The 26,252-nt window shown below is 34.4% G+C and overlaps 1 protein-coding gene across 4 annotated transcripts in view; it reads right to left on the bottom strand.

The window, feature by feature from the left end:
* Positions 1-3,325: 3,325 nt before the first annotated feature.
* USP15 (ubiquitin specific peptidase 15) overlaps positions 3,326-26,252 on the bottom strand; it is a 150,047-nt gene continuing 127,120 nt past the window's right edge. For all 4 annotated transcript variants that reach the window (XM_010337267.3, XM_010337268.3, XM_074402823.1 and 1 more), the window contains 13 exons: positions 26,091-26,249; positions 25,787-26,011; positions 20,733-20,816; positions 20,548-20,642; positions 20,258-20,449; positions 19,457-19,572; positions 19,032-19,304; positions 18,555-18,625; positions 18,043-18,158; positions 16,853-17,002; positions 13,568-13,671; positions 8,683-8,771; positions 3,326-5,283 (listed from right to left, as the gene is read on the bottom strand). In XM_010337267.3, the coding sequence (XP_010335569.1) occupies positions 5,101-5,283; positions 8,683-8,771; positions 13,568-13,671; positions 16,853-17,002; positions 18,043-18,158; positions 18,555-18,625; positions 19,032-19,304; positions 19,457-19,572; positions 20,258-20,449; positions 20,548-20,642; positions 20,733-20,816; positions 25,787-26,011; positions 26,091-26,249 (1,857 nt within the window). In that variant the 3' untranslated portion in view covers positions 3,326-5,100. The remainder of the gene's footprint in view (positions 5,284-8,682; positions 8,772-13,567; positions 13,672-16,852; positions 17,003-18,042; positions 18,159-18,554; positions 18,626-19,031; positions 19,305-19,456; positions 19,573-20,257; positions 20,450-20,547; positions 20,643-20,732; positions 20,817-25,786; positions 26,012-26,090; positions 26,250-26,252) is intronic.

Raw genomic sequence — 26,252 nt, 5'->3', positions numbered from 1 at the left:
CATATATTTTCCAAAAATAATTTTTGAACTGTCTGTTTTACATTATCCATTTAAAAATTCTTCACCCCATCATTCGTTAAAAAAAAAGTCTTGATAAATATTTGAATTTTTAACATTTACATTTTATTTTCCCAATTCTGGTACTTTAAAGCCTATTCTATTCTATATAGCTTATACAACTCTGATATAAATCAAGTTCAAATAAAAGTTTTGTTATCTGAGCTGTTTGGAAATTCTTTTTCTTAATATTTAGTAAATATGAATCAAACACTTAAAACACATACATATTGAATTGAAATGGCCTCCAAACCTAGAATGCTTATTAAAAAACTATCATATATATTTCTCACTAGAAAATCTGATAACAAAACAATATATAATATAGATCTGCAACTGAATATGTAACAAAAACTAGCAAGGATATAAATACACTCACCTTTTCCTCCTTTACCTATCCTCTGGTCAAGCGGTACTTAAAAGATTTATTTGGGAATAAGCATCAATACATTTTCAGGATAGGTTTTTTTTTTCCAAATTTCTGAGATTAAGTTATTCAAAGAGCAAAAAATTTTATTTTGTTGTAAAGTGAAAAATACAAACAAAAACTTCTACCCTTACTCTCTGGCCCTAGCAATGAGCTTTTTCCTTTCCTTCTCACTCCTCTTATATTTTAGACAACCTCTGCTTCCTTCCCCTAGTCTATGACTCAAGAATTTTCCACATTTCTATCTTAAAAATGCACGTGGTGAGAAGTGCTCATCTATACTGCACAAGCACAGGCGATCAGAAACATACTAAATAGGGAGAGTTGGAAGCAGGCAATAATGAAATGCATTATCTGTAGATAAACTTAAAAATAATAAAACTAAAAATTGGCCTGCTTTTTCTTGTCACCATACATCAGTCTTAAATGTTATCAGTGCTAATATATTCCTCCATTCTGAGGTAGAATGCTCCTACTATACCCTCCACTCCCTTTGGTATACCACTGGAGACTCCATTTCAGTCTCCTGGCTTATAAGATATTCTCGCTTCAATCAAATTAGTTCATAAAAAACCCCACCACCTTTATGTTGAATCTATTTTGGTACTTACAGATTTTCTTCATGCCCAAATCAATGTTTTGTGCAGTTTTATATCCAGCTGTCAGGAAAGCAAGGATAAATACAGGACTACTAAAAGAACACACATTATGAGAAAGCAAGACATTTAAATAAAGCATCAGGCTGCAACTTTTTCAAGGAGATTAACTAAAAGTAAATTATAAGGCTGAGTCAGGAGCATCACTTTAGCTCAGTAGTTTGAGGTTACAGTGAACTATGATTACACCACTGCACTCCAGCCTGGGTGACAGAGTGAGACCCAGTCTCTAAACAAACAGAAAACAAAACTAAAATCTAGTTTACAAAGTCCTGAAATTCAGGGTTGCATTTGGGGAAATGAAAAGGAGGAGACATAAGTTAGGTGAAAAGGATAAGAAAAAATGTCACATTATATTTATCATTCAATTAATATTATAATAAAGGTATATAAATCAAATGAAGTTAACTTTTAAAAGGGAATGGGATACTCAATATTCCAGTGGGTACTTTCTTATTCAGTGCTCAAATACTGAGCTAAAGATACTTTTAGAAGCAAAGTCGTTAGACTTCAAGATGCCTATTTAGACTGAAGAAATCAGTGAGTGTGTAATAAAGTTTACAAAGCTCTTCCCATAAAATACACAATCCCATTTGAGCTCTCAACAATCCTATCAGGCAGACACTATAACAGTGAGAGGTAGTACATATCTGAGGATAGAATATTGGCTCTACTACATAGAAATTCTGTGAGCTTGGTAATATTACTTAAATGCTTTGTATCTTGGTTTCTTCATATGAAAAATGGGGATGACAACTGACCCTACCTCATAGCTGTTGTGGGATTAAATAAGAGAATGCATATAAACACTTTAATATAGTGCCTGGTCCATAGTAAGTGCTCAATAAATGCTGGCTATTATTATCATCATTATTCTACAGGTAAAAAAACAGACTAGGAAAGATTAAGTTCAAAGTCACATGATTACTAAGTGGCAAAGCTAGAAGTAGAAATTCTAGTCTAGATATATTCCCACTACCCTGTATTACCTATGAGTATCGACTTTTTTTTTTTTTTTTTTTTTTTTTTGAGACAGGGTCTTGCTCTGTTGCACAGGCTGGCATGCAGTGGTGTGATCTTGGCTCACTGCAGCCTTGACTGCCTGGGCAAGCAATTCTCCCACCTCAGCCTCCTGAGTAGCTGGGAACACAGGTGCGTGCCACCACACCCAGCTAATTAAAAAAAATATGTATTTGTACAAATGAGATTCTCACTATGTTGCCCAGGCTGGTTTCAAACTCCTGGACTCAAGTGATCCTCTCGCCTCAGTATCCCAAAATGCTGGGATTACAGGTGTGAACCACCATGACCAGCCTGAATGCCTACCTTTCTTTTCTTTTTTTTTTTTTTTGAGATGGAGTCTCACTCTGTCGCCCAGGCTCAACTGCAGTGACGAGATCTTGGCTCACTGCAACCTCCGCCTCCCAAGTTCAAGCAATTCTCCTGCCTCTCAGCCTCCTGAGTAGCTAGGATTGCCAGCGTGTGTCACCACGCCCAGCTAATTTTTGTATTTTTAGTAGAGATGAGGTTTCACCACGTTGGGCAGGCTGGTCTTGAATGCCTGACCTCGTGATCTGTCTGCCTTGGCTTCCCAAAGTGCTGGGATTACAGGTGTGAGCCATGGCACCTGGCCCAAATATCTACTTTTAATTAGAATATGTATTATCCTTCTGCATGATTTTTAAAGTCTACTTTTTGCAGCTAAAAAAAGACATTTGAGTTTGACAATTTCAATGGCATTATTAACAACACTTCTTTAAGTGGGAATAAAAGTTAATGACAGGCATTAAAAAGAAAGTGGTCTCTGAAGTTAGGATAGAGACCACAATCTAGGTTTGAAAGAGTTAGCTTTGATTTTTCTTTAAACCTTAAGAAAACTGAAAATATGGTCCATTAGTTGGTAGACGGCAGAAAGTAAGCTCTGTGAAGGTAAGAATATTTGTTTACTGTTATACTTCCAGACTCTAGAAGAGTGATTGCTACACAAACATGTTTAATGAATAAATACTAAAGCTGAAATAAATCAACTTTAAAACATGCCCTTAACAGTACGATTCATTTTGCTCTCACGTAATTTCCTTTCTAGTATTAACTATTTATAACTAAGAAGTCTAGCATATAGTCATCTAACCATAAAGTAGGGGATTTTTATTAGAAGATTAAGAGTAAGAAATAAAAGACTAAATAAGGCCTTGAATAACTTTATTGAAATCTGTATAAATAAACATGCACATTTCAAATGTAAACTCAAGTGAACTCAAGTGCAGACAAAATTTTAACCTCTGTCATGCAGGAGGCTAGTTTACATTAAAAAAAAAAAAAAAAGAAGAAGAAGAAGAAAAAAAAAACCAAAGCAGCTTTTTAAAATACCAGGATGTTAAACCAGCTTTAATATCAAGATATAAAGCAAAGCCATGATCAACATAACTCATTTATCCTGGTCAAATGCATTTTTTTTTAAACTTTTAAATGCTAACATAAATAAATAATTTACCAAAATGTGCACTCACAGAGTGAACTTTTATTTACAATACACAATTTATAATCTATTGTATTTGATTAGTTCAAGTGAAGAACATTATACTTTTTGCTTTAATAGCAGTGGGACACAAAGCAATTTCTCAGGTAGTTGATATGTGAAATGTGCCCCAGCATTTAGGTTTTCTATTAAAGGCAGTATTGTATGCCAATTTACAATACATTCTTTCAACTAGATCAAAGGGAAAAAGCAGCAAATAAAAATGTTCCAAATGTTCACACATATTTTTGGCATCCTGGATCCTTGAATGTGGTGAACTAAAATCAAATTCAAGGTGTTTATGCTTTATATACTGTACAGGTTCTGACTCTGGAACATGCAAATGCCATTTCTCTTATAACAAGTTACCGTCTGAGAAAAGCTGTAAGGCTATGGTGAATTCCATCAGGAACACACAAAGAAAGTTAACAGACCTACCTTTATAGCCAATTGTCCATTAATGATTTAAAGGCCAGTATATGAAAAAAATCTCTCATCTAAGCTTGATGCAATTATTACTATGAATACAGAATTCTATTAAGTCTGTCCTTATATTACAATAATCAGGAGAGCTAAAGTTGCCAAATTACCATAAAATGGGGTAGAGAAAAACAGACAGCAAAAATTTTAATTTTGGACCAACACCAGATTAAAGATATGCATTTTAAAGCAAAATTGTTTTTTAATGTCTGAAGAATAGATCCCAATAGCAGTAGATAATACTTACATGTAACTGAAAAATGACTTAGATGGAATATGAAATCTAGAACCTGTTTCCACATTGGCAGTAAAATGAATATAATACCCTGGATTTTTAATGATAATACAAAAAGAAATATATTTTCTAAGACTGTTTCTTGTATCATGATTTAGTCTTTTAATAGGCCCACATTGATTACCGGGATAAATTTGAAAATGTGGTTTCTGAAGAACGCTGCCGCAGTATTTATGCCACATTGATACTGCAGCTAAATATCATAGTAGTATATACGGCAGTCTAATGTACATGAAATAGATTATCCAAAAACTAAGTTCAGCCATAGTTTTCTTGCAGTATTATTAAAGCAAAATAAATGACCAACATCCACAAATTTAACATTTGTCATCAATTAACTCACATCCAAAAAAAAAAAAAAAAAAAAAAACCAAAGGAAACATAATTAATCAAAACAGCAGCAAACTTAAAAGGGATTTATTTGTGATTTCCTATATATATTTAGCTTGTAAATACAAGACTGTAAATGTATTAAGAGACAATTTGTTAAAGTTTTCATTGTGTTTCACTTCAAGTACTGCACAAGTTAAAATCTGATAAAGGATTTACATTCGGTTATCTGAAACTCCCCATCTCAGACATTTGTTTTAATGTGGTGGGTAACTTCATCATTTCCATAGATACCACCAGCAGGAAAGTCTCTCTTTTATGGCTTCTGGGACTTTCATTAGTTAGTGTGCATACAGTTTTCATTTTCTATATCATTGTCATTATCATTGCTATCTTCATCACTTTCTAATGGGATGCCAGTGGCAGCTGAAGCACCTTTAGTTTCTCGGTCAAGAGGAAAAAAGCCAGTTCCAGTGAAAGTGTCTTGTCTCTGGTAGAAGAGTACATATGCTGCTTTGGACTGTCAAAACAAACAAAGGATGTTAAAATGGTCACAATTCCCAAAGATCACATTAAATACATTATGAATTTTTAGCTGGTCACCAATTTTGGTGTGAGGGTGTACATCAAATAGAAAAAACCATGCATGGTCAAATAGAAGTTACTAAAATTCATTAACAACAAGACAATTTCTACTAAAGGAAGAACAGTCATCAGAATTACAAAACTTTATGTGCTTCTAAGTTATTTGGACCAAGAAATAAATGCAACTGTATCACAGATTAACCTAGTTACTCTAACATGAAATAGAGTTCTATGCTTTCTTTCCTATCACCTCTTAAGGAAGAGGTAAATGTCTTCCTTCTAATACTAGTCACTTCAACCCATGTTTGCTGAAGAGTCCAACTTTTCCTACCATCTTAAGGATACTGTTCCATCAGTCATCACTGTGTATCTTTAATGAGTCCTTATCCACTGGACTTTTCTCTTTTGCATTAAAAATTACCTAAGGCTTTTCCTAAGTCCCTCTCCATTCTACCTCCTCTTCTAGCTGCCATATACCTCTCTCTCCCTCTTCCTCGCAGGGTGATAAACAGAGTAGTCAGTACTCATCATTCACTCTCATGCACACTTCTCAACTCAAAATAATCTAGCTTTCCCTCAAACCATTCTAGTAAAATGGCTTTCACTAGGGTCAGTAACTTTACAACTGAAACAGGTGCCTTTTTCAGTTCTTTCGGTCAATCTCTCAGTAGCATTTAATGCATCACTATTTCTTTCTATCAAAAAACAATGTTTGCTTTTGTGACAACACTACTCAGATCTCCTATCTCTCTGGTTTCTTCTCAGACTCTTCTGTGGACTTATTAAATCCTGACCTTTAAACATACTATGTTCTGTCCTCAGCGTACCACTGTCTCAACATGTATCCTCTCACTAGGTGACTCATTTAAACCTATGGCTTCAACTGGTGCCTGAGGCTGACAACTCAAATGTATAACCTAAATCAGTTCTCACTCATTAACTCCAGTGTTATTAGTCCAAGAACCAAACAGAAATTTCCACACATCTCAAACACAGTTTGAGATGCTATCATGCAGGCATCTCAAACTTCAACAGCAACTATTCTTCCTATATTCCCAATCTTGGCGAATGGTGAAATAAGATTGCTCTTAAACGTCTCCTTCTCTGGATTTCTACAACTATGATCTTTTTTATATCTATCTTTTATCAAGTTATATTAATTCTGACCAGCAAATATCTCATAAATCCATTCTCCCCTTGTTTACACTATTCTAACTACTATTTTAATTGCTTAAATTATGTGACAGTCTACTGTATGGCTTTTCTGTTTCTTTACTCAGTGTCTTCAGTCTACCTTCTATGATGTTCTCAGAGAGATGTTAAGACACAAATTGAGCAATGCTATTCTCTTATTTAATAACCTAATGGCTTCTCACAGTCTGTAACAAAATTAAACAACCAGAATGCCACTTTTCTTGATCTAAGCGTTAAATTTATCTCCAGCCTAATTTCTTCCCCATGTCCCTTTAAGAGCTTTTCCTTTGAGTCATATTCAATTATGTGCTGTTGCCTTAAAATGTCATGCTTTGTCATGCCTCCTTGTTTTTGTAGATACTGTTCTCTTTGGTTAGAACACCTTTGTTTCTTTTGTTTAGTTTACTCTTGTTTTTACTAACAGACTCAGGTCAGACATCTTCACCACATGAACTTCACTGTACTACAACTTCCCTGTATTGGTCTTATCCCCTTAAACCCCAAATCTGAGTGGAGACAGAAGTTCCCTTTCTAAGTGGCTATAGCAAGGTATTTAATAGTACTTATGCTGTAATTGTTAATTTACTTATCTGTCTTCTTTAGTTTATAAATCAGAGGTAGCTATCTTTTAAACTCTGGACTGAGAGATAATTGTCTTTTTTTTTTTTTTTTTTTTAATGGAGTCTGGCACTGTCTACCAGGCTGTAGCGCAGCGGCACAATCTCAGCTCACTGCAATCTCCACCTCCTGGGTTCAAGCAATTCTCCTGCCTCAGCCTCCTGAGTAGCTGGGACTACAGGCATGTGCCACCATGTCCAGCTATTTGTTTTGTATTTTTAGTAGAGATGGGGTTTCACCATGCTGTCCAGGATGCTCTCAATTTCCTGACCTCGTGATCGGGCTGCCTTGGCCTCCCAAAGTGCTGGGATTATAGGTGAGAGCCACAGCACCTGGCAAGAGATAGCTGTCTTTTTAACTCTGTTTAGAATGGAGTCCTTTGTGCATATCTATCTATGCTTTTTTTTTTTTTTTCTTTTTTAAGACAGAGTTTCAATCTTGTTGCCCAAGATGGAGTGTAATGGCGTGATCTTGGCTCACTGCAACCTCTGCCTTCCGGGTTAAAGTAATTCTCCTGCTTCAGCCTCCCAAGTAGCTGGGATTACGGGCATATTCAATTTGTTCATTAAATGAAGAACTGTTGCTAAAATGCATGGCAACATCAAATTCATACATTGTATATAAACAAGATAATTGTTTATGTGAAGCCAAGATTAGGGCAGTGTTTTTAAAGAGACTCTGATGGAAGAGGGTGGGCAATTTTAGAATATTTGGGCTGGGAGATTAAGGAGAACAGAACTGAATTTCTTTTGCAGGACAAAAGAAATTAGGAGTTTAAGTATAAACCGAAAATGTGGTTAATTCAGACAAACACAATTTAAAAAATATTTATAGTGTTCAAGTCTCTTTTTATCATAGATATAGGGAGACAAGTAACAGGATATATATATGTATGTATCTGTATGTACATATATGTATACACATACACAAAACCATACTGAGTCAGCGGTGAATGATAAACTGATGTTAAGTGTGAAGAGATGGAACTTCCTAATTTTTCCACTATTCAGAAAAATATTAAAGTAGCAAGTACACAAGCATTAATATTTTAAAAATCTGTCATTTGTTTTATCAAATTATGTCATTTTGAGTTTAAATACTTAATTCTCATAAGGCAGGATAAGACTTAAAAGATCACAGGTATGGTAAAAGATCACAGGTATTTCAGGGATTTTTCTTCTCCTGTTTAACCATTCTGGCTTCGAGTAGTCAATGTCTAGAAAGTTAACAGCTGAATCTACTTTCCAAAGAAAACTTAATTATTTTTATTAGAAACTCCATGTTGAAAACTACTAAAATTTTTTTCACCTGGCAATTTATGCTTTTATTAGTGGGCAAATTTAGAAGATAAATTTCTATTTAGGGGACAATCTGACATTTCTTTAAAGAAGAATTGTCACTTTTAGCTACTGAAGCTACTGGAGTATAGATTACAGTGTTCCATGGGTCCCTTTTACTAATTTATATTCACTCCTTAAAACAGTGAATCCCATAGTTTTCAGGAAATGTAAGACAAGCTTACCACAATTTGGTCTTCAGATGCAGTGGAGACACTACTGTCATCAAAGTAGTACCATTTTCCATCATCTTTATTTTTTGCAAAAGCAGTATCTAATGAAAAAAATATAATCACTGTGACAAAAATGATCTTGGTTTTCTGGGGACTTCTCAAAAGTCTATAATCATCTATATAAGGAATATCAATTAAAACTGCCTGACAATCACCTATAAGGCTTATTTATTACACATTCAATTGACTACAATGATTAAGGTATTTTAGAATTATTTTTACAATTAGATGCCTAAAATAATTTTCATGTAAGTTTAAACATACTTTTTTCATCTCAGGAAAAAACAGATTACTTCTAAATTCACAGAATACCACTAATGACAATAAATGGTAATGAACATTTATGTAGTGCTTACTTTGTACCAGGCATAGTGTTATACATTTTACATGTATCATCTCATAAAGAAGGTATTATCACTATTATTCTCCCCACCTTAGAGATAGGAAATTAAGGCATCAAAAAAGAAGGATAATTTACTAAAGGTAGTATAGCTGTTAGCTAGCAGTTAGGATTTAAACCTAGACCTGTTTCTGACTTCAAAGTTTGAAATTTCCGCTATTATTAAATTTTCTATGACAATTTCTTTTCTGATAGCTCTACTCATTAAGTTATAGGGATTTTTTTTTTTTTAACACCAAAATCTCTTTCAGTTTTTAACAAAAGTACAATTGGTCCTCTGCATATAGGGGTTCTGCATCCCTGAACCCAGCCAACCACCGATCAAAAACATCTGGGGGAAAAAAATTCCACAAAGTTCTGAAGAGTAAAACTTGAATTTGCCATGTACTGAGTACTATGCTGAATTCATGTGAATGAAGTGACATGCAGGCATCGTATTAGGTATTCTAAATTATCTACACATACAAGTATATTAGAGGATGTGGATAGGTTATATGCAAATAGTACAATATTTTATATAAGGAACTTGAGCATCTGTGGTATCCACTGATACATAGGGATGACTACAGAGCAAGAAAAAGGCAAAAAGTAATTAGTTAATCCACATAATTTGAAAAGATCTGCTTTATCTTTAAGTAAAAAAAAATGCCCCCTTTCCCATCCCATGTCTTACGTAAACTGAAGAAATGAAGTTGCAAAATGTCCCTAAAATAATTATCTGTGGTCATTGCTTCTAAAAAGTGACACTTTGTAGGGTATGGTTTCTAAATAATTCTTCCCATCCTAAAGTAAAAATTATTATCCTTCCCATTCATATATAAATAAGAAATTGAGGTATTATCCTTAATACAGCTAAAACCAAAGGGCAATATTCTCTATTAAGTTACCTGTTTGGATGATGTTCAGAGGGAATGACATTATTTTGAAAGTAAGGTAATCATTATCTTTAGTGAAGCTTCATTGGAAGCCAGAAGAAAATTCAAAAGACAAACCAATCAACCAATCAACCAACCAGGCAACTAGCCAACCCACCACAATAAAATGACAGCTTAAACTCCAAGTTGTTTAGTTAATGATTTAACTGAGCACCTATGCTGTGGAAGAAATGTTTCATATTCTACCTGCTGTTGGTTCCCTCTCCTCAAAAATCAACCATGGAGAAAAACCATAGAAGCAGAGGAAAGTTAAGGTCAAAGAAGCTAACAAAAAAAACTGAGAACGCTGTTCTCAATATGTCACTGATATGATTAACGGCATATCAGAGTGAACTAACTCAAGGATATTTCTGTGAGCATGCAAGATGACTGAAGAACATGACAGAATGGCTGAAGGCAGAAATGAGAAGACAATTTAGAAGAAAGCTTTTAAATTTCATGCTTCAATCTTTTTCACAGAAATTAGCAATATTCAGGCTACCTAAATCAGAGTCTTATTGCTGTTGGGTTAGCCCTCTTGGGCTAACAAAGTATTTGACACCTAATATGACTGTACCCCATGCACTCTGGTTAAAAATCAGCTTTGGTGAGGAGTGGAAGAAAACAGCAGTGGGCTGAACAGCTTCCTTTGAGCACGCCCTTCCCTATTTTCTCCCCTTCTAGCTACACAGAGGACCTCTGCTAAGCTGTTGCTGTGTATGCTGTATTGTTTCTTGACCTGTATCTTGTCTTAAATCTAAGTCAATCTGATGCTGGGTGAAGCCTTTTGTGTGTTGTGAGTTTGTCAATCTCAATCCAAGACCACTGCAGAGCAGATGCTGCATTTAGATCTGTGTGATTTACAAGAGACACATTCAACAAAAAGGCACAGATAGTTTGTAAATTAAATGATGATATCCAAAAGAAAGCTAGAATAACACTTGTAATATCTGAGAAAAAGAAAAAAGGGGCAAAGAATGTCAAATCCTGGTGTAAAAGGAACAACATAGAAAGAAGAGCTACCCATTATGAACATAAATGTAATTATGCAAATATTAATAAGCACTAATAAAACTGTTGGGAGAAGGAGGTCAATCAACACTTCAGCAGGAGTCCTGACAAATTCCTCTCAGGAATAAAATGAACATAAAAATAACTAGGGAGAGTAATGGTTTGAATACAGTTGATAAGCTTAAGCTATCAGAGATACAAAGAACTCCATATCTAAATGGGAAATGTATATATTTTTCTAAGCATATACACATTTAAGGAACAGACCATGTATGTATTAAGACATTGGGAACTTTCAGACTCCTAAAAGATTCATAGAGACAATGTTTTCAACTGCTACGTAATAAAACTGAAAGTAAGAACAAAGTGACAAACTCTGCATTTTTGGAAACTAAACATATGATTAAATAACATTGAGCTAATTAGGAAATCATAAAGGAAATTAAAACATACACACAATTGAAAGACAATAAAAATATGAAGTACAGCTAAAGCAGTACTTAGCAGAATATTTATAGCCTTTAATTATAGCCTTCAATATAGGAGAAACAATGAATAGCATAAAGGTTAAGCATTCAACTCAAGAAATTGTAAGAAGAGTAACATAGAAACCCAAAGTAACAAGAGGAACCATACAACGAAGGGAAGGGAAGAAATCAATTAGATAGAATAAATACATACAAACCAGGTGTGGTGGCGTGCACTTGCAGTCCCAGCTACTCAGGAGGCTAAGGTAGGAGGAACACCTGAGCCCAGGAGTTCAAAACCAGCCTGGGCAACATAGTGAAACTGTGTCTCTACTAAAAATACACAAAAATTAGCTGGGTGTGGTGGCCTGTAGTCCCAGCTAATCGGGAGGCAAAGCTGGTATGATCATTTGAACCCAGAGGTGGAGGTTGCAGTGAGCCAAGATCATGCCACTGCCCTCCAGCGTGGGTGACAGAGGGAGACCTGGTCTCAAAAAAAATAGATAAAAAAGAATACATACATACAACAAAAATAAAAATCTGATAAGATGAAAAGCTAATTCTTTGAAAAGATAAATAAGAGAGAAATCTGGGAAGACTAACTTTTTTTTTGAGATGGAGTCTCGCTCTCTTGCCAGGCTGAGTGCAGTGGTATGATCTCGGCTCACTGCAACCTCTGACTCCCTGGTTCAAGTGATTCTCCTGCCTCAGCCTCCCGAGTAGCTGGAATTTACAGGCACGCACCACCAAGCCAAGCTAATTTTTGTATTTTTAGTAGAGGCAGGGTTTCACCATGTTGGCCAGAATGGTCTCAATCTGCTGACATCGTGATCCTCCTGCCTTTGCCTCCCAAAGTGCTAGGATTACAGACATGAGCCACCACACCCAGCAAGAAAGATTGATTAAAAAAAAAAAAAAGAGAAAAAGAATGAAAAAAGACAAAAACAGAGTAATATAAGTTTTATAAACAGTTCTTAAATAAATTAGAAAACCTAAAAAAAAGGACACATTTTTAGACACAAAAAAACATCAAAATATACACAAAAGGAAAAAGAAACCGAACAGACCAATATGCATGACGTAAATAAAAACAATTATTGTAAAGCCTAGATGGCTTTACAGGTTAATTCTACTAGACTTTGATTAATAGTCAATTCCTGTATTGTACTAGATGTTCCAAAAAAACAAAGGATAAAGCATCCTAGCTTGTTTTATGACTCTAATCTTTATTTCAAACTAAGATAAATGAAAATATAAAAAACTTCCAAGACCATTTCACTTATGAATGAAACTGTAACAACCCTAAATAAGTTGGATTAAATCCAGCTATGTATCAAAAGATATACAAAGATAAGTAGGATATATCCAAGGAATGCAAATATTGTTCAACAGAAAAATCAATCGCTTGCAGAATGTAGAGTGGAACAATCTGACAACACTTATTTAAACTCAGTAATCTCACTTTTGGGTATGCAGCCCAAAGAAATTTTTACATAGGATACCATAAACAATTGTTTATCAGTCTTATAGTGGTAGAAAGTGAAAGGCAATTTAGAGGTCCATCATGAGGTAAGTGGAGAGATAAAATATGGTAGATGTAAATCATGAGCAGTGAGTGAGAAACAACTGACTAAACAGACACAAAATAACATAGATAAGTCTTAGTAAGAGTCAAGACCTAGTGAGATCAATACCACAGTACTAATTATATAAATGAATAAATATTAATGATTTACAAGAGTATATGCATCAAACATGTTAGAAAGCAAAGGGAAAGGAGAATGTGGAGGGAAATGCACTCTAAATAAGACAACAACATTCCCTCCTGGGCCCTGAACTGAGGAGTATGATGAACTCAATCCTCTATATCGAGTGTGAAAAAAAAAAAGGTTCAAAAGCTGACTCATTCATTAATCAACATTGAACTACTATATGCAAGACACATCTGATATTTTATCCTTAAGAATTAATAAGTATCTTAAAGAAAAAAGTCTGGAGTTCTTCAAACACCATGATTTGGGTAAAAAGGCAAACTGTCAACTTACAGTGTCCTCCTCCCATCCCTCCATAGTGGTTGGAAACAGCAATCAAATTATAGCGGCAAGGACCTGCATTTGGATTAATTAAGAATTCCGACATATCCAAGTCACTGTTTAAAAAAGAAATCAAGTTAATTTTATGTTGTCCCTAAATGCAATGAATTCTATTCCCTTCTGCCATTGTTGTTTGACGTGTGTGTGTGTGTGTGTGTGTGTGTGTGTAGCTCTCATTAAAGAAATTATGAGTCAAGTAACTTACAAAACAAATCATACATGTACCTCAGATAGTAATGTTTTGGCAAAGATTTGTTTATGGATTGAAAATGTTAAAATGTTTCATTGAGTATATCATAGAGATATCTGCACTCTTATGTTCATTGCAGCAATGTTCACAACAGCTAAGATCTGGAAACAACAACCAAATCTCATTGATTTGATGGAACTACATGTTGTAATGTTGATGGAACTAAGTGTCCATCAACAGATGAATGGTTAAAAAAAGTTTGGTACATATACACAATGAAGTACTATTCAGCCATAAAAAAGAATGAGATCCTGCCATTTCCAACAACATGGATGGAACTGGAGATCATTATGTTAAATGAAATAAGCCAGGCACAGAAAGATAAACATCACATGTTCTTGTTTGTGGGATCTGAAAATCAAAACAACTGAACTCATGAACAGAAAGAGTAGAAGGATGGTTAATAGAGGCTGGGAAGGGTGGGGATGGTAATGACTTAAAAAAAAGTGAATGAATAAAACAACTATTTGATCACACAACAGGGTGACTATAGTCAATAATAACTTAATTGTACATTTAAAAATAACTAAGAACGTGATTGGATTGTTTGTAACAGAAAGAATAAATGCTTGAGGGGATGGATATCCCATTCTCCATGATGTGACTATTTCACACTGCATCAAAACATCTCATGTACCCCACAAATATATACACCTACTATGTAGCCACAAAAATTAAAAAATAAATAAATACAAATGTTGAATGTTGTTATTCAGATTAATGTTTGTATGCTAACACATTTAATTCTCAGTATATCAGGAGAAACAGTCATCACTATTTACCACCTGGGTCCAATGGATCTTTATTTTAAAGTCAATCTTATAAAGTAGTTTATGGGCAGGGTGGGAGGTTAAAAAAAAAGGAAGTGATTTATATGAAGAAAAATACAAGAATAGTAAAAACGACTTTCTCAGAAGTTTTAAAAAATATTAATATATCAAACCCTAATTTTTTTTCTACATTTGTTGGCTTTGATGACCTATACACCTGAAACAGGCAACATCCTTTGAATCTCACTGACTAATCATAATCTATCATTCAAGAACCTGGAAAATGACCATCTTGTAAACAGGTTATTATTATTTCTGGTTATTCTTTTTGTATTTGCATCATTAAAAAGCAATAATGATTCTAATTTTTAAGTACATCTCTAACAGATTCTAGTTTGTCATTACTCCTGATTCTTTTTCTTATTCTTACATTGCCAAATGCTATATTATTGAAAACTTTTAATGGCTATTTTGTTAAAAAGAAAATCATCTTTTTTCATTCAATATTTATATATAATTTTCAATTTTAAATTTATAACCATCAATTAGAATGAACAATAAATATTTCGTTTTATGTAATCTATTTCCTTCTAGTTACCTTTGTAGATACACCTGCTATTAGCATTTGTCCATTTACTAACTGTATCAAGTATATTTTGGTGCACAAATACCACAGAATATCAAATAATACCATTGAAAGTTCTCTTTGAAAATGGGAGAGTACAAGTTCTTGTGCAAAATATTGTGTGACAAAGTCCTTCCTGTTGAATGACTAAGTGATTGAGAATACAATGTTCTCTTTTTGTCATTCTGAATTCACAACTGTTTGGTAAAAGCAGGGAGTAAAAGAAAAAAAAAAAGAATATGAAGATGTATAGATTTTTTTTATATCTTTTTACAGACAAGATTGGGGTGCATTCAAGTTGGTATGGCCATAAATATATCTTTTTACAAATATGATGTCATATAGTGGCAATAGGAAAACTGAAGGATGATGCAGTAGGGATGATTTATTTCACTACTGTGTTATCCTTCTAAGCAATTCCATTATTCTGTTTTATTTTAGTCTTTTTGAAAACAGCATATTAAGGGCTGGGTGAGGTGGCTAATGACTGTAATTCCAGCACTTTGGAAGGCCAAGGTGGGAGGATCACTTGACAGGAGTGATCAGGAGTTCGAGACCGGCCTAGTAAATATGGTGTAACCCCGTCTGTATTAAAAATATAAGTGGTGGCAGTTGCCTGTAATCCCAGCTACTTGCAAGGCTGAGGCAGGAGAATCACTTGAACCCAGTAGGTGCAGGTTGCAGTGAGCTGAGACTGTACCATTGCACTCCAGCCTGGGCAACAGCGTAAGACTCCGTCTCAAAAGCCAAACAAACAAAAAACCAAACTGGCATATTTAGGAATAAGTGATGAGTAATGATGAAATAATTCCTAGGATAAACAAAATCATTAAGTACCATAAAGTATCTTAGATTTATAAATGAGACCAATTAACCCATAGATAATGTAATACAGAAGGAGTTTTATTATTTTTTAAAAGTATGTTTTCGGCTGGGTGTGGTGGCTCACGCCTGTAATCCTAGCACTTTGGGAGGCCGAGGTGGGTGGATCACCTGAGGTCAGGAGTTCAAGACCAGTCCTGGCCATCATGGTGAAACCCCATCTTTAAAAACAAAAACAAACAAACAAAAAAAAGTATATTTTCTCTTTGGTCTTTGGAAAATCTCTAAAAAAAAAAAAAAATTTTGAAACACTAATCCTTATAAATTGTTAGAACTACTCAAAAACAAACTTCAAAGCTGAAATTGGGTCCAATGACATCTGATGTTTACTAAAGGATAATAACTATGGCCAGGTGCAGTGGCTCACACCTGTAAACCCAGAACTTTGGGAGGCTGAGGCGGGCAGATCGTGAGGTCAAGAGATTGAGACCATTCTGGCCAACATGGTGAAACCCCATCTTTACTAAAGAAATACAAAAATTAGCTGGGCATGGTGGTGGTTGCCTGTAGTCCCAGCTACTCAGGAGGCTGAGGGAGGAGAATCACTTCAATCTGGGAGGTGGAGGTTGCAGTGAACCGAGACTGTGCCACTGCACTCCAGCCTGGTGACAAAGCAAGACTTTGTCTCACACACAAAAAAAGGATAATAACAAAAAGCATCAGTTTGAAAGAAGAGTTGCCCAATGCTTATAAGCACAATTAAAACTTACTTGATAGGAAAATCAACTAAGGTATCCAACTTGTCTCTCATATATCGACTGTAAGAAAATCTCTTGAGATGTACCACAAGTACTGGAGGCAGGGACCACAAATCCAATTTCTTTGTGGCTTGCTGATGTTCTTTACAATTCGGACAATACCTAAGAATAAAAAGAAGCATTTAAAGCTTGAGAGAGGTACAAACAACCCCCATTAATGAAAATAATAGACCAGAAATGTTTGGAAAGTTCTACATTTATTCAGTGGGCAGTTATTGTATGCCTAATATGTACCAGGTTGAAAGCAACTCTTTTTCCTATTTTTATTTTCAACACATTTTTCAAATAGATTTAACCATTATAAATTAATATACAAATACATATTGAAATAAATAATGAGGACTAGATTATTTCTTTTTTAGTATGAGAAAAAGACATAGATCACAAATTTGTGCTGGAAGATAGGTATTAGAAAATCTGAAAACTTCTGGGCTCTAATGGAACATCACCACAGAATTTATCACTATACTTTTCCTAAAAAGCTTCTCTCAAAATGATTACATAGCTAAAATTTCTTGGAAAAAAAGTAAAATGAATTATTAATAGTATAATGACCATTATGGAAAACACAGTAATGAAATTAAGGCAACACTATAATAGTTTTTTATTTTTTAATTTTTTTGAGATGGAGTCTCACTCTGTCGACAGGCTGGAGTGCCGTGGCGCAATCTTGGCTCACCGAAACCTCCACCTCCGGGGTTCAAGCGATTCTCCTGCCTCAGCCTTCTAAGTAGCTGGGATTACAGGCACATGCCACCACACCCAGCTAATTTTTTTGTAACTTTAGTAGAGACGGGGTTTCACCATGTTGGCCAGGATGGTCTTGATCTCTTGACCTTGTGGTCGCCCACCTTGGCCTCCCAAAATGCTGGGATTATAGGTGTGTGCCACTGCGCCCAGCCTGTAATAGTATTTTTTAAGACATTACCATCCCTCTTAACAGGCTACAACTCACTATATAAAGAAAGCTTTAGTATTTAAAACTAAAAAGCTTTTAGTTTTATTAAAAACTTTGTATTTAGAAAGTTTTAGTATTTATTATCAAAAGGAATTTAGTAATTACTTTTTCAACTTTATGTGGCACACACATCAGAATAAATCCTTAAAGAAAACAAAAACAATTATTTAATTTTGTCTCTTACCAGGGATCTTCAGCACCTAGCTTTTCTTTTGTTGTAAAAAGTTCAATGCAATCTTTTAATTTCACAAAGGGTTTTTTAGGAGGTTTATACTCCACACTTTCATGTTTTTCAAAGTCCTAAAGAGAAGTATTTCTTGAGTTAAGAGAACAAATGAAACAAAACTCATTTTAGTGATACCATCTTACTATGAATAATAATGAAAACTCCTAAATTTTCTCAAAAGAATCACAAAGCTTCTTTCAGTTGAGATTTATACCATACTTCTAAATAATTCCTTTATACTCCTATATGGATGACCAAAGCATGTTCAAAACGTACTTTGAATCTTTAAAAAAAAAAAAAAAAAAGGTATTTTTGCAAAGACTTTCTTTTCTAGTTCATGACCAATTTTTTACTGGGAAAATATATGTATTTAGTGGAAGCAAAGAATGGAACAAAACAGTATGATTATCTCTGGTAATTACATAAAGCAAATCAAGGATAGGTAAATGAGTGAGTGAGTGATGACTTACCTCAGCAGCATTTTCATCAAAATATCTTTTTTTCAAATCAGGATCCCAATCCAAAGCAAGAAAAGATCTTTCTAAGGTGGAAAACATATTTTTTCTTTAAAATTTGGTATGTCTTAATATTAAAATATATTTTAATGTTAGGATATACACAAGAATAAATAAATAGCAATCTTTTCTACTTGTACCAGGTGATTAGGGCTAATAGCAGTTTCCAAGCCATTGAAATAATTTAAGAGTTTTAAAAAAGATAGAAAACTTAAGCATAAGTTCAATCTCCATTTATGAAACATAGACACACATTTTACTCTACTAAGATATTAAGGCCTTTCATATGAAATTTGAGATAGAAAAGTAAATGGCAGTTTTCTTGACAGAGCTGAATTTCATGGTTTTTAACTAAAAAAAAAAAAAAAAAAAGAAAAACAACAAACCTGCTCTGCTTGTTTAATGCTCAAGCCATTTTTCACAAATACTTACCATCTAGCCTAAGCTGCCTATCATCAAATCTTATATGCCTGGTATCATCTTTGATGTAGTTGATATCAGTATTGCCTAAGTTGTTGAACTGGAATGTAAACAATCGTTTTTTGTGTCCTGTGAGTTGACCTTTGCAAGTGTCCTCAGTACATAATCCATTTTCAGAATCATTATCTCCTCCAACTGAATCTTCAGACTGACTGTTTTCATTCTCTGAGGGAAGTTCTTGATCCTGGCTGGATTCATCATCTGGTTCATCTGTTTCCATTTCACCTAATTTTAGATATTAGAGAGCTTTAAATAAACCCAATGCTATATTTAGGTTTGCAGGTATTTTTTAGTTCTTTAATTCTCATTTTCTTAACTTTTTCTCTGAAGCAATTATCTAAGTGAAACATTTTTACTAGTTAACAGAAAAGTCTTACTTGGTGAGCCTTCTTCATGTATGCCATTTGGGCCATTCCCATTAATATTTTGGTCCTTACAGCAGTGTAGGGATCCTTCAGTTTCTTCAGTTTCAGTAGATATTTTGACATATCGGCTTAAATAAAATCAGAAATCAAAGAAGTTCAATACTACAAAGATAAAAACTTGAAAAAAGTTTTCTCTTCTATCAGTAAAACAAAACTTTTTTAATGTGGTAACAGTGGTTACTCAGCTGATTCAAGGATGAATTCAAACTTACAGTACCATAAGTGTAACTGACTAGCAATTTGTTTTGTTGTCTTTATAAAAATAATTAATAGTTACTTTTAGGTTAAATGTCAAATGTTTGTTGCAAATAATTTCTCAACTTATCCTAATTAGACGGTATATGTTATTGTTAAAAATACTTATATATGTATAATGTGACCTTTATATATGGGTTATGAAACTATAACAATTAGATATGCAAGAAAGAATACTAAATATATCAGTGTTCAAGGATAAAAGAAAGGAATCAAATAACATTTTTGATAACTTTATAATTTAAATCAAGAGTTTTAGGAAGGCAAAAACTAGGCTGCCTTACAATACTATTAATCATAAACTGGTAGTGTATATAAAGAAATGAAGCATTTGACATTTGTTATTATTTCACAAATAATAAAATTTATTAACAAAATTGAGACAATACAGACTTGTGTAATTATATTCTGATAGTACCTTGTGTGTTTATTTTTACCAGCTATTTTATATTTTATTCTCATATTTATTTTGTCAACGTAGAATTGTCTGGTACTTACCACATTCTCAAGAGCAGGAGATTATAAAGTTTGTCTTCAGTATTGTTTCGTGGTACAGCCATAAGAAAAGGTTGACCAAAAAGTGAAGAACCAGTATGGTGGGTATAACTTGAGTGTCTGAATTTTTCTCTTAGGCAAACAGGAATAATCACATGCTCTGTATCTTCAGTCCTATTGATGTTAATTTCAAACCTATGAGGACAAAACTGACCATAAACTCTCAAAATTTTATGTTACTTCTTTTGATTTTTTTTTCAGGTAATATTTTGCACAATGAGTTTTATACTTACACATAAATATCATCCCGTTCCATAATACTACTAAGGTTTTCATCCATAGCGAATATTCTGTGAAATCTATGATTGTATATATCAGTAACTATCATCTAGAAAGAAAAGAATTTCTATTAAACTGGTTTTACAACACTGAGAAACTAAATACCAACTTGTATACTTCAACCCCAAAAACATCTTACCTTATCTGCAGGTATTCCTGACAGAGCAGACAATGCTGTACAAAGATCTAATATGTTTCCAATTTTGGGGACAACCACTTTGTACTAAAAAACAAACAAAAAAATTGTTAAAAATGTATTATTTTGAAGAAAAAATTTCAGTAAATGAGAGTGACCTCATGGTTGCTTCCTCACATTCATTTGGCATTTGGCTCACAGTGTTTGTTTCCAATCTTGCCACCATCCTGGGTCCTAGGTGACAATGTCCACATGGATAATTTGTCCTAGTCTTATCATTCCTTGACTCCTCAATTCAAAGGCCTACACTTTTATTCATTCAACCCTAGTCAACTTATAAGATCCTATCATCACTTGAAACTGCTCCCACTTTTGCTTTTTTTTTTTTTTTTTTTTTAAAGACAGGGTCTTACTCTGCTGCCCAGGCCGGAATGCAGTCACATGATCTTAGCTCACTGCAGCCTCAACCTCCTGGGCTCAAGCCATCTTCCCACTTCAGCCTCCCTTGTAGCTAGGACTACAGGTATGTGCCACCATGACTGGCTAATTTTTATTTTTTAGAGACAAGGTATCACTATGTTGCCCAGAATGGTCTCAAAATCCTGGACTCAAGTGATCCTTCTGCCTCAGTCTCCCAAAGTGCTGGGACTACAGGCATGAGCCACTGCACCTAGCCCCAATTTTACTATCTTAAACTAATGGTTACTGTCTAACCACTACTTCTTACTTCTCCTGGAAATTCATTCTTATCTATTCTTGGCTTGCACAGAGATTTCTATTCCTTTTAACTCTGTTTTCTCCCAGTTAACCAGCTACCTACTGTCTTCTTGCCCTTCTATCCAGGCCCAACATACAAGCTTTTAATGTCTTTGTTACTCAATTCTACTCATTCCACTCTTGCTAAACTTTCTTAGAGCTGTTCAGATGTGCTTGAGAAAATTTCCCAATTTTAGATGCTGGTGTGCTACAAATTCACAGTGCCCAATCTCAACTGATCCTTTGACCGTACCCAGAAATAATTCTGCGTATCACATATTTGCTTCTTCTCTCATTTATCTCAATAACTATTTAAAATCTTCACTGGGCTGGGTGCAGTGGCTCATGCCTGTAATCCCAGCACTTTGGGAGGCCAAGGCAGGTGGACTTGAGCCCAAACATTTGAGACCAGCCTGGACAACATGGCAAAACTCTATTCCTACAAAAATACAAAAAGCTAGCCAGGCATGATGGCACACATAGTAGTCCCAACTACTTGGAAGTCTGAGGTGGGAGAATTGTTTGAGCCCAGGAGGCGGAAGTTGCAGTGAGCTGAGATCATACCACTGTACCCTAACTTGGGTGACAGTGCAAGACCCTGTCTCAACAACAACAACAACAAAAAGTCTTCACCATTCTTTAGGCTTCCTATTTCACTACTGCTCCTTTCATATCAGCAGAATACCTGTTTCACCTCAAAAACTGAAGCTACTGGGTGGGAAAACCTTCAACTTCCTGTTTTCTTACTAACTTATTTTAATCCATGTAGGTACTTTACTGTCTCCACACATGGAAAGAGAGGTGTCTGTCGTCTTATTTATGGCTAACCTTAGCATCTACGCTCTTTTGCTTTCTCTGTGACCTACACCCAGCAATTATTCTTTCTTCCACTTTATGCTGACTGTTGCATAGGCACTGGAATATAAAGTCTCTCAAAAAACAAAAGAGTCCCTCATTGCTTTCCCTCTAATAATTCCCTTCTAATTATCTCCCCCTCTCCTTTATATTATAAATAGCTTTATTAGTGGTATCTATATCACCAACTTCCTTATCTCCCATTTATTTTTTAACATGTTTCCAAGGTTATCAATATTGTTGTACAACTTATCAGTTTCTTATCGACCTCTTTGTAATATGACTGCTGACCACTTTCTCCTTAAAAAATTCCCTTTCCTTATAACACAACTACTTCTTAGTTATTTTCTACTGTTGTTGATCATATTCTCTTTTTGAAGCTCTCCTATAGTGTTCTTCAGAGTTTTGTCTTTAGTCCTCTTCTCAATTTTATATGCTCTCTTCGGACAAGGTAACAGTATCTCCTGATTTGCTCTGGCCAGTCCTGGATTAGCCTGCTATCCTAGTATAATTATTAATGACAGTCCCTTCTATTTTCAAAAGAGTTCTTGCTTAGATGATAAATCACAAGGTCACCTTAGCCTTAAGTGATCTCATCTTTCTAAAACACTGACTATCATTTTCATAGAGCTCATTGCCCAATATGTATCTAAAGCAGTCTTTCTCCTTTGGTCTAGATAAACAAATTCAATGCCTGCTGGATATCTCTACCTAAATGTTCCTCATGCATCTGTAAGTCAACATGTCCAATGCTAAACACAGGTTTAGGTCATGTTACACTATCATACTCAATACTAAAATAGATTCCTTCTTCAACTTGTTCTTCCTATATATCCCACTAAAACAGCACTACTGTCTCCTGTTTTCCAGTAAACTTGGCATCATTTTTGAATGTACTTAGACATTTTCACTTCCCACATTCAACTGGTTCTTCAAACTGTCGTTCTGACATGAATCTTCAGAGTTCAAGCGTTTGTCATTTGTCTGTCATCTGATCACGAAAAGCTTCTTACCTGGTCTTAGTACTAAGCTTTTCTAACTAATCACTATGCCAGCCAGAATCATCTTTCTCAAACACAATTCAGGCCATATACTATCTATACTTAATAGTCTTTAATGGCTTCCCTAGTTTTTAGGATGAAGTTCAAACTTCTTATACTGGCATCAAAGTTCTTTGTGATTTATCTCCTGCTTGCTATATTAACTACCAGTAGGTTACAGAAGTGGGCCATGTCCTCTTTTGCCATAAGCTTTTTGTACATGCCATTCTCTTGGCCTATAATGCTTTTATTTCTAGTTTTCACCTGCTTACAACCTAATTGTCCTTCAGAATTCATCATAGGCCTCATAACCAGTTTGGGTGGGTTACTCTTTCTGTGTTCTCCTGCAGCACCCTGTCATAGCAATTTTCACACTGTATGACAAGCTTCTTGAAGAGCAAAGAGTAGAAACACCATTATATTTCTAGCACCTTGAACAGCATGAGAGCCCAAGACATAATACATATTCAATATTTTTCCTAATAAGCTTCTATGACCTAAATCAAATTTAGTGATGGAAAAACTCAACAAATAGGGCAACTCAGCTAATTTCACTTATTGGCTGGTTAAAGCACAGTGTTAATGAAATGAGGTAATCATTTTGTATTTAAGTTGTTACTGCCTCTAAACGGGGAAAAAAAAAAGCCCCACGAAACAAAAACAACCGAATTTCTCTGTGCTAATCATGGCTCTAACCTCCACAAATTCATACTATTGGTTACCAAATGAGAAAAGTGTAAGTTAATGAAACTCACATAGCTGGAAAAATAATTTAGAGCCCAATTTATGGAAGAACACTTATCACATACCTTACAGAATGTGTAAATTAATGCAGTTTGCCACTACTATGATATCGATTACCTTATATTATTGGCATGGGAGAATATTGTCTTTAACAAATGTGCTATAGAGAAATAAAACACCTACATTTATTTTTTGTTGCAGTAAATTTATACTCATTATTCTATACTCTCTTGCTCCATTACACTCATTGGTGTGATGAATAAGTGAATATCTAAAGGATATAACTTTAAAAATGTGAACATATATTCCCCTGGCCAAAAGTAAAAGCAGGGCTTTATTGGCTCTGCTCACAGATAAGGACAGTAAACTTAGAACTCCCCAATGAACTACTGATATGCGGGCACTTTGTTCAATGAGTTAATGAAGAAAACATAAAGCAGTAGAAAAACAAATGGCTTAAATTTGTATAAGTGAGTATATAGGTAGTATTTACTAGACTTTAATTACTTTGAATGAAAGAAAGGTCTGTGTTTTTATGAATACTAAATATACCTTGCTTTTGTCGACAGTAAACCCAAATACATCCCTGAATGGTAAGATCGCAATCTTGTTCAAAGCATGGCTTTCATATAGATATCATGACTACTATGCACTAACAAACTGACCTATTTGGCTAAAGATTTACAGAAAAAAAAAATCTTCTAAAGCAGGAATCATATCTGTTTTGTTTAGTGAAACAGCTTTATACCCAGTAGATGCATAGTTAAGTATCCTAATAAATAAAATTTTTGAATGCTTCCTGTGCATTAATATCTACAAGTCACAAGAGTTGGAAATACAAAGGTTTACAAGGTCCCTTCAAAGAACTCGTAGTCTAGGGAGAAAAGATAAAAGTAAACCAAAGGTTATAATAAAATTTGTTAAGGGTTAGAATTTAGGGAAAGAGAAGGTAGAAAAAGAAATTACTTTCTCTGGGATGGGTCAAGCGTCAGAAGAGAATTAACGGATTAATAAGTAAGGGAGAAAATATAGTATTTTGCCCACAAAATATAAATAATCCAATTACAACACTAGGTAATAAAATCAGGCAGACAATTCGACAGTAAGACTTACCACAGGACTTTTGCACAGAATAAACAATATGTGATATTTCAAAGTATTAAAAGTTAGAGATCATTACTAAACTAAATATTTTTAGTCTAACTAAATTTCCATTTCCTTTTAAGTTCTTAAAATGCCTAAAAATTACAGGTATTTAAATGTACTATTGTCACATTATAATTTAAAATGTAAAGTACTAGCTTTACTTCCAATAGGCACTAGTATAAAAAATTATAATCAACACTAAAGAAAGCTGAACTTTAAAAAATATTAAAAAATTATGTTCATTTTCATAAGCTAATATTCATCCCAATATTATAAAAATAAACCTCTCACTTTTCTTTGATGAGAAAAAGCCTTTTGAAAATTTTTTATATGATATACATTACTCTTTCAAGATTGTAAAAAGTTACACTAATTTCCAAAGTATTCAGCTTATAAAAATCTCTTACACAAATAAGCATTATTGATTGGGCTTGAGAATTCAACACTTAATTTTTATAATAAGTACTCAATACTAATTTAAAAGCAACAAATGCAAAGAAAATAACCATGATTTACCTGCATAGGTTTGGTAAGCGGATCCATTCTAACTAAGTAAACTTCCAAGGTGCGTTCTTTTTTCATGGGCAATGGAAGCGTCAAGTAACAAAAGGGATCGAATGTTACTGAAATCTTAGCACACTCAGGACAAACTAAAGTTGATTTGAAAAGGCCATGAAATATATCTACTATGATAGAATCATTTCGTTTTAAATGGTTTTCCCAGGCTTCTTCAGCAACCACCTACAAGGATAATAGACACAAATTAGAAAGAGGTATCACAAAATTATAGCAATGGTGACAGTAAGATCATGAAATTTACCTTATCTGGCCTTCCATCTGCATCTTTTAATTGTATATATGGTTTTTTCCTAATTCTATTCAAATCCTCATGTAATCCATCTAATAGGAAAGCTAATAGTTCTTGACAGTCTTGCTGCTGATATCCAGAGAACTGAGGTGCAAAACGTCCTACCTGTGTCTG

The sequence above is a fragment of the Saimiri boliviensis genome, chromosome 7, assembly GCF_048565385.1.
Source record: "Saimiri boliviensis isolate mSaiBol1 chromosome 7, mSaiBol1.pri, whole genome shotgun sequence".
In the NCBI taxonomy this organism is placed as follows: domain Eukaryota; kingdom Metazoa; phylum Chordata; class Mammalia; order Primates; family Cebidae; genus Saimiri; species Saimiri boliviensis.
The sequence above is the reverse complement of the archived record's forward strand: the minus strand, read 5'-3'. Positions and strand labels throughout refer to the sequence as shown.